The 10,393-nt window shown below is 23.9% G+C and overlaps 1 protein-coding gene across 1 annotated transcript; it reads left to right on the top strand.

Annotated features, from left to right (window-relative positions):
• The first annotated feature begins 956 nt into the window (after positions 1–956).
• Positions 957–5,376, top strand: LOC128952893 (annulin-like). The gene is made up of 16 exons (XM_054298352.1): positions 957–999; positions 1,101–1,242; positions 1,526–1,732; positions 1,820–2,098; positions 2,170–2,288; positions 2,560–2,630; positions 2,718–2,932; positions 3,008–3,229; positions 3,331–3,523; positions 3,603–3,828; positions 3,923–4,064; positions 4,136–4,245; positions 4,333–4,465; positions 4,626–4,683; positions 4,759–4,898; positions 5,366–5,376. The coding sequence occupies exons 2-16, from the start codon at positions 1,101–1,103 to the stop codon at positions 5,374–5,376; spliced, it is 2,268 nt and encodes a 755-aa protein (XP_054154327.1). The 5' UTR covers positions 957–999.
• Positions 5,377–10,393: the final 5,017 nt, after the last annotated feature.

Genomic DNA, 10,393 nt, shown 5'->3' with positions numbered 1-10,393 from the left:
ATATAATTAAAAATTATACTTATGTTAAACTCTTTAAAAAAAATTAATAATTAAAGTTTTAATACCCATAGAATTTGGACTTAAATTATATTTAGTCATTAAAAGTAAAATTTGTTTAACTAACTTATCAATCATTTAGTTATTTACATATTAATTATTAGGCAATCCATTAATTATTAAGTTTGCTATATTAGGTATTATTAAAGAAATATTTGTATTATTGATTTTTGAAATAATTTATAAGAATGGCAACTATTTTACATAGTAATCAATTATATATATTTTAACTAATATATGTAATGGCCATTTAATGGATAAAAATACATATTTTTATATACAAGTATAATATTTGTTTATTATAAATATTAAGCTTATAATATAATATAATATTATTTTTTAGTTTATTATGGAATATATTTTTAAAACCTGTATTGTACAGTATATTTGTTGTATACTTTACTATATTTGTTACTAATTATATAGGCATATATATATATATATATATATATATATATATATATATGCTGTATATATTTATAAAAAACATTTTTTGTGAAAAAATGACAATTATTTTTTATTGTTTTTATTAGTTTTTAATAGTTAATACAAATAGTGAATAATTATGATAAATGCTATCTACTATAATATATATGATATATAACATCCCACCTCTACTGACGCCTACTAATAGTCAATGAATGGCAGCATTTAATTCATTGAAAAAAACCTTAAATTCTTGATTATATATTCCGTTTATTTCTTTCATTATTATTATTGTGGAAAATATGTTATATACAAACAGTTTCTAATATTACGGCCCAATCTATATAATGCAAAAAAGAGATGAAGGCCTTTACAATAGTGTAAATCAATTAAAAAATAAAAACTTAACATTTTTATAACTTAAATGTCGTGCCAGTCCTAACCGCTTAGCCCTGGCATCGATAGTGTATAGTGTGTGTGTTGAGTGTATAGTTTAGCATTTGAATCCAACAACAGGTGCTTAACTTTTAGCTGATTTGTCCTTTTTATTGCATATCATTTATTGTTATTGTAAGGCAAAAAATTATTGTAATTGTTTTGTGTGTGTAAATCCCCAGATGTTTAGTAGGAATCGCTACAGAATCGGCCGAATTAGATGCGATCGAATGGGTAATTGTTTTGCTTGGCTTAGACCTACTCGGGTCAGGTTCCCACCTCCCAGTAGATACGGATTTGATAATAGAGTCGTTCCCGAGATAAGTAAGCTTTCGGAGTTTTTAAAAATTAAATTTTTAGTGTAATAATTAAGTTTATAAATTTAATTTTTCAAAAATTATTTTAAATGTTTATAAATGTTTAAATAAGTTATAAATATTGTAACTATAATTCTAAAACTTTTTAAAAATCAATTTTCAATGATAATATTGAATTGTGAATACGACAATAATATTATTATTTATAATGTATATCAGTTTAAATTTTATTTTATAACGCTTTCAAAAAGTTAATTAATTAATTATTTATATATTTTTTTTGTTCACAGAGTCAGATGCTTTAGTATTACGTAAAACAGATTTTTTAATTGAAAGCAATAGTTGGGAACACAGGACTGAAAAATATTCGGTCACTAAAAGAGATTATAATCAACGACTAGTTATCAGAAGAGGTTCACTCTTTGAATTAAAGTTTACATTTCAACGACAATACAACCGATTAAATGATGTAATAAATCTTGTGTTTACTGTTAAAGGTATTGTCAAAAAAAAATATTTTAATAATAAATGCTTTACTGTATTACTATGTGTTAAAAAATTTCATGTTTTCTTTGAAACATCAGATGCCAAGAGAGGAGAGTTTACTAAAGAAACCCAAATAGTAGTTCCTGTGTTTGACGACCGAAATACATCCAATCTGTCCATTGTTTTAGAAGATGAATGGATCGCACGTATAATAAAAGTCGAAGGATTTAATGTTTCAATAGAGATATCTTCATCTTCTTCAGCCATTATTGGCGAATATAATCTGAGTGTTGAAACAAAGTCATTAAGACATGAAGTTTTTCTGCCAAATCCAGTCATTGAATCATTTTATATATTATTCAATCCGTGGAATAAAAGTTTGTAAAATTATTGATAATGTCTATGAAATTACTATTATTTGTTAATTTATTTTAATTGACATTTTTAGGAGATTCGGTATTTTTAAAGGACAGGGATGCCAGAGAAGAATATGTTTTAAGCGAAAGTGGTATAATTTGGAGGGGAACTCATGAGCTATTGAAGCCAACGCCTTGGCATTTTGCACAGGTATGTTAAATAGCTTATATGGATATAGTTGATAAAAATTATAACTATAATAATTTAATATTTAATATACAGTGCAAATATGCAAATAATTATTTTTATAAGTAAAAATATTTCATTAAAAAAGTACATGTAAACAAAATTATAATAACAATATTAATACAGGTATTTAAAATTTATTAATATTAGTAAATAATTAGTGTATTTAATTAATTAATAATAATAAATAATAATTATTACTTTAATATTATTTTTATATTTATAACTGAAATAGTTTGACGATTTGGTTTTAGAGGCCAGTCTGTATGCACTGTCAAAAGTGGGAAGACTTAATGTCGTTGACAGGTATATACATATAATACTTATAGTAAACATAATTTTATTTTAAAAATAAAATATAAATTATCATATTATAAATTTAAATTATATTAGAGGTGATCCGGTTAAAGTGTGTCGACATATTTCGGCCATTGTCAACAGTGTTGATGATAATGGTATAGTTGTGGGAAACTGGAAGGAAGATTTCAGAGGAGGTACAGCACCTACAGATTGGCACGGTAGTCAAGCAATATTGTCACAGTTTTATAAAAACAAACGGCCCGTCAAATATGGCCAGTGCTGGGTATTTTCGGGTGTTTGTGCTACTGGTTAGTTACCAATTAAATTATTGATAAGCTTTTAAAATACAAATACAAAATATAATTTTGTTAATTCATAATTAGTTTGTCGGGCTATTGGCATACCATGTCGTGTCATCACATGTTATCAATCAGCTCACGACACACACAGCAGTATAACTGTTGACAGATTTTTCGATGAAGAAGGAGAACCAATCAAAAGTCTTAATACAGACTCTATTTGGAACTTTCATTCATGGGATGAGGTTTGGATCAAACGGCCTGACCTATCGATGTCCGGTGCTTACGATGGATGGAATGTTATCGGTATATATATATATATATATATATATATTTAAAACCAAATTATAATTTTAAATTGTTATATATTTTTAAGAAACAATTTCAACAATAATAATGTTTTACAGACTCAACACCTCAGGAGCCATCAGATGGACTGTACAGATGTGGTCCAACAAGTGTGGTGTCAGTGAAAAAAGGAGAAGTCGAGCGACCATATGATGCAAAGTTTGTATACTCGGAAGTCAACGCCGATGAAGTCTATTGGTTGTACTTCGGACACAAACAACCCGTCAAATTTCTAACACATTATACTGATTCGTATGAATACTATTTTTTCAATAATTGTTTCAAAAAAATAGTAATTAATAATAAATTTGTAAATTGTTTGCTACAACAGAATTGGTATCAAAATATCAACAAAAGCTATTCTGAGGAACACTCGGGTAGACATCACTGACAACTATAAGCACAAAGAGAAGAGCGCTGAGGAAAGGGAGACAATGATTAGGGCTTTAAGAATGGCTCGAAACCAATACTCCAGATATTATCTCAACGAAAAGTTTGAAGACATTCGCTTCGAGTTCTCTCTCATTGACGATGTGGTCATTGGACAACCCTTTACAGTTCAGTCATTTAATAACTATATATTATTTAGTTTATTAATATTATTATAAAATTTTATTTTAATTTTTTTGTTGATAATTTATAATCAAAAAGGTGCGCTTAAAAATGTATAATAAAAGTAATAAAGTCTATACTGTTAATGCAATTGTTGGCATCAGAAGTACATCATATACTGGTGTCACCCGATCTATCGTCAAAAAAGATAGACAAGAATTACAAGTCGGACCACAAACAGGTTTGTTAAACTATTGTATAATATATATATATATATATATATATATTAAAAACATTTTTATAATTAATTAGAAGAAGAGCTCATAATTGTGGTCACATATAGTGAATATGAAAAACATTTGTTGGATCAAAGTATCTTCAATATCACAGTTATGGCTAATGTTCTCGAAACTGACTTTCAAGTTTGTATTTTCATGACATTATGAAAAAATCAAAACCAAAAATTAGTTTTTTTAAATAACTGAAATTTTTATTATATATAAATACAGTACTACGCTATGGATGACTTTAGATTACGAATGCCTGATATCAAGATTGAGACAATTGGTGACATTATTCAAGGAAAGCCTTTCACATGTAATGTCTTTTTCAGGAATCCTTTGCCAAAATCCTTGACAAATGGTATGAATTATATATATATATATATTGTATGATATATATTACTGTATATACAAAATACTAGTTAGACTGAATGTTATTTTTTTGTGTGCAAATATGTAACAATAATTTTATTGTTATAACTATTACGACAACTAAAAAATGTGAATTATTTATTTAATAGGTGTATTCACTATAGAAGGTCCCGATTATTCAAATAGATTACGATATCCATTGAAAACGTAAATTTTTAAATATATATAACAATTATTATTTTTATAATATAATACATAATACTTTAATTTATGGTACTATAGGCCAATATTTCCCGATACCGAAGCTCGTGCAACGTTCCGATTGGTGCCGAAAACATCGGGCGAGCGGACAATTAGTGCCAAATTTATGTCAAATGAGTTGCGAGACGTCGACGGATTCAAAAGTATCAAAGTTTCCGCCAGTTTTGTCACCCATTCATATAATAATAACGATTATAATGAATTGGACTATTAATTAAACTATTGTTAATATTATTAATAATTTAAAATAATTTACTTTTATAAACATTTATTATTATTTTTGTACACTTTTAGTCATTATGTTTGATATTTATAATAAAATATAATTATAATACCGATAAACAAGTATTTTTTGGAAAATTATATATTTAAAAAAAATAATTTATTAATCAAAAGGTTCGCTTAAAAATCTAATAAATTTTAATTACGATTAAATTCATAAAAATTACGATTAAATATATATATATATATATATTGTAATGTGAAATATTTTTAATAAAGTAAAATTAATAGCTATAAATTTATTTATAAATACTGTAAATGAATATTATTTAATAGTAATATTATTAAATATTTATTTTTAAATTACACAAAAAACTCAAAATATTAAATCTAATTATTTTTATAGATATGACATAACACACTGTCATAAGATTTTTTAAAAATCAAATAACATAAATAATTATTTACAAACTTTTAACAAAAATTTGGTCCTATTTATATAATAAGCAATGTTTACATGAATTTTAATGATTTCTAAAAAACAAACAAAAAACTATCCATTTTAATTAATAATTTTTACAAAATATTAATAATTTAAATTTTAAGTTTATTTTAAATGCTATTATATTTATTTTTAGATTAATTTATTACTTTATTTTCTGAATTATTTAAATGATGCATTATTTTGAATACACTAACTTTAGAGATTTAAATAAAACTTTAATGACTTTTTGCTGTTTTAAAAAAATTAATGTAATTATTGGAAAATTTCAATTATTTTAATTACTGTACAGTAGTAGTAGTATAATTGAAACAATAATAAATTTTAAGTTATTATTTATAAATATATATATTTTTTTCATAGAAAGAAAAAACAATTGAGTTATTTAAATAAATTGATTTAAATTAAAAATTCAAAGTGATATTAAAGGCTTTGCCAAAACCATATTATGAGCGCAACCTAAAGGCATGTGCGCCAGTCTTAGTAGAAAATCAGTTATTACTTGAAAACATGTTATAAATACACTAATCGGTGACAATAAGACATAGAGTTGACATGAGATGAAACCTATTGGAAAGCCTAAAAAGATGATGATTGCCAACCATACAAATGTCCAAATACATTGGGTTAATGGCGATGACTGATTCACTACTGTCGATGATATGCCGGTCGAGTTATGTGATACCGGCTGATGGGTTGGCATATGAAATGGATTTCTTCTGTCATAGAGTTCTGGGTTTGCGCCCAGTGTTTGGGTTCTTTGAAATTATATTACATATTATTATTAGTAATCTTTTTTTTATAGAAAACAAAAGTATTTTATATATAAATAAATACTAATAAAATATATAATTCATAAAAACTAGAACCTCGTAATTAACAAACAAACAAAAATTTAATGTAAATTATAAATAAAAACTATAAAAATATGTGTTAGTTTTTCTAAACATTTTGATTAATTAAACTATAATAGTATTATTAGAATATATAATATATAAAAATGAGATTTAATTGATAAATACCCATTAATTAATGTATTCATTAATGTAATCTTTATGTGACATTTTTTTCAATACCTGGAAGCAGTAGATTCCAATAGGACTGGTGCCCACACTTTCCACATCACTGTTTCACATAGTTTTTGTAACAAAACATACAAATAAATTATATTATTTTCAAAGCCTTTCTTCACAAAAAATACTACTAATTAATATTGTGATGACTTGACAATAATATTAGAAAAGTGTGTATTTAAAAGTTGAAATTTTGTGTAAAATGTTTTTTGGTTGCAATAAATACAGAGAGAGAGAAAAAAAAAGAGATGAGGGATTTGTATGGCATGTGTTTGGTGTGTGATAGTCGTAACAATTGTTAAGATTAACTGATTTAGTGCCACATATTTATAAAATAAGTAAAAATCGTTTGCAATGAAAAAAATGCGAATTTTTTTCTAAACGATATATTAACTCTCACTTTCTTACAGTTAGATTGTTTGCATAAAAAATAAATTTTGTTGTGATGTTTAATGTTGTGCTACACATCTATTTTGGGATTAGAGGACAAACGTCTAATATTAGCTTTATTTATACTGTACTGTATATACAGCTATATCGTTATATTATCGTAAAGATAGTTAATTTGAAATATTAGGAGTTTTACTTGGATTTCAATTAACACCTAATCAGAGCATATATCACTGTTATACTTGATTTGACTTAAGGTCTAAATTTACTAAATTATAAATTAATTTTTTATTAATTTTGATAACTTGATAAAAACTTTTTTTTTGTGAGATAGTAACAAGTATTAGATAACAACAATTTAACAAATATATATTTATATAAACAAATGTTTTATATACTTTAATAATTAGTAAAATTGTTTGTTATCTAAAATATAATTATTTTGTTTGTTTGGTATATTTTTTCACATAAAGTTTATAATCAAAATATCAATAAATTTGTCAGAAAAAACATATTTGTTAAGTAGCTGTTGATAATCATATATTTGTCAAAAAAGAAAAACAAATTTCACAACTTTTTACGCCAACACTTAAATGTTATATTATATATGTTGTGTATATATGTAACTTATATATTAACACTTTAGCGACACAATTATTATTATTATTATTATTATTACAACTTATACAGTAGATAATACATAATTAATAATATTAATGATAATTAAATTAATGATTTTTTATTTCTTGCATTTTCTGCACATTTGACGGGTAATCCAATACAATAGTCGAGTAGAAATTGCATGGTTTTGGTTAAGAGACCACACGATTGAAATGGTTGTAAAAATATATAAATAGTTGACATCAAGAAACCGATGGGAATCGCCACTAAAAATAATACTAAAATCCAGACAATTGATGTGAAAAATGCCGAAAAAGACATATTCTTTAATTTATAAAAGAAATTTTAATTTGATTTATACAACTGTATCACATAGTAAGTGGTCTCCAAAAAACTCAATAAACATCAAAAGTATATGAAAAATACTGTATTATTTTCACACAAAAATCAGTTTTATTATGTTTTTTGGCAAATGTTTGATAATGCGCTTAACATTTGACTCATTGCAGTTATATTGTGTTAATTATATAAATGATTTGATATATATTATTAAAAAATAATTAATTTTTATATTGTTTTAGTATATTGAGTATTTCATTCAAATAAAATAACTTTATTTTTAGTTTATTGATAAAATCGATATTTTAGAAACAAATAATAGCGAACTTAATTAAATTAAACATAATTAATAATTAAAAAAAATAATCAATATATATTTACATATTTTGAATAAATATAAAATTATATTTAAACAGTAAATTCTGTATAAGTTTCTATTCATTGTAATAATAATAATAATAATAATAATAATAATAAATATGATTTATACCAAACCAAAAGCAGGCAATATTTTACTAATATTTATGTCAAAAGTCTATCAGTGTCTAAAAATACTTAAAATTTTTGTTTACTCTGACTTGTAATATATCAATTAAAATTATGTGGCTTTTAATATATAAGTATAATATATGTATAGTATTTAAATAGTTATATTTTACTGTATGTATATCTACCGAAAAATGGAAAATTTGTACTAATTTTTAAAATTTCTTAACAAAAATAATAAAATCATTAAATATATTATATAAATACAAGTAAAAGATTCTTATTTTTATATCTTGTTTTTATTTGATTTAAAATAAACATATAATTTAAAAACAAATTAATCACATATCGACTCATTTTTAAGTTATAAACTAAAATTATTTTTGTAACTGTGATTTTATATACAGTAAATTATAAGTTACAATAATCAGATAATAATAATAATTTTTTTTATTAAAAATGATAGATGTATTTAAAAATTTTGTTTAAACATATAAATTTATATAATATGTATTTAATTTTTAATTTAATAAATAAACTTAAATGTATAATTCATACATTATGAACATAAATATATTGTATTATCAATAAAGCTATTTTTGAATTTCTTGAAATTAATTTTAAATAATTAATACAATAATTATAATAATTATAAAATGTATCAATTTATAAACCTTCAAATAATGTTTAAACTATAAATTAGGATATAATTGCATTTTGTGAATAATTTTTTAAAAGCATTTCATTCAGCAATAGTTTAGTATACAGTTAAAGCTAAAATAATAAAATTTATTATACATTACTGTTAGGTTTTGTTTATTATTTGTCAGGATATTATTATGTGAACTAGGTACTTTATTGAAGTCACTTAATAATTAACTATATTTTAGTTTTAATAAAATATGTTTATTGGTTGGATATATTGAAAAGTAATAGTCAATAGATTTGTCATCTATTGATACAAATGGTATACAACTATACAGTTTGGTCGCCAATCCAAGAGTGACTGTGCTCTCCAACTGTACTATCGGTGCCCATAAACTCACAACAGTTTCTCACTGTTGACAGTCGGGTCATAAAATCTTAAAACTATTTTTGTTGCCCATTGGCTACTCAAAGATATCTCTTTCAGCCAATACATCAAATACATGTATATTCAACACAATATACTTAAATACAATTCAAACATATAGTTTCAAACAAAATATAATAATAATAATTCAAATCATGACATAATCCTCTCTCTCTCAATTCAAATACCCATTTGAATTCAAAATAAAGTTACAAAACTATAATATGTCATATAATTATAAAACATCAAAATTATCAAAAATATAAAGTTGCAAAATAAGTTTTACTTATAAATATTCAATAAGTTTTCAATTGATTTACATTATAAATCAATTCACAAAATATTCAAATAACTAATAATAATAGTTATAATAGTCATAATTGTTGTATTGATTATAATTAGGATGTTGTTGTTGTAGTGACGTTAATGGCATATAATTGGTTGTCGTTAAAGTGTTATCACATTTAGTGTCCAATTGAACGTCGGTAGCAATAGTTTGTTGATACTGTTGTTGGCCATACATAGTTGTCATCATTTTTAATGTTTGTTCAATAACTTCAAGTTTTGAAACCCAGTTAACGGTATCATCAGAATTGGTTGTATCCGATGATTGATGAATAGTTGCCAACAGATTGTTTGCAGTAGCATACAGTGTATCAATGCGCTCATGTATTATCTTTAGTTTAATTTTTCGTTTATAATCAGTAGTATGTTTAGTATAATTAGCCATCTAATACAACAAACTTAAATATAATTAGTAAAATAAAATAACTGTTTATTTGTCAAAAGTTACAACAATTTTATTTTCAGGTTTATTAGATAGTTTAGTTACTGTTTGTGTCTCATTACTGGTACATTGAATTGAATGTAAATCAATATCATTTGTATGATTAACATAACTGCAAGTATTATTAGTATCAGAGTTTTTATATCTAAAAACCACATATAAAA

Source organism: Oppia nitens, unplaced genomic scaffold (assembly GCF_028296485.1).
Source record: "Oppia nitens isolate AA-2021 unplaced genomic scaffold, nextdenovo-longstitch-racon4-pilon3 scaffold1_pilon_pilon_pilon, whole genome shotgun sequence".
NCBI lineage: Eukaryota > Metazoa > Arthropoda > Arachnida > Sarcoptiformes > Oppiidae > Oppia > Oppia nitens.
This window is presented reverse-complemented; position numbering and strand designations above follow the sequence as displayed.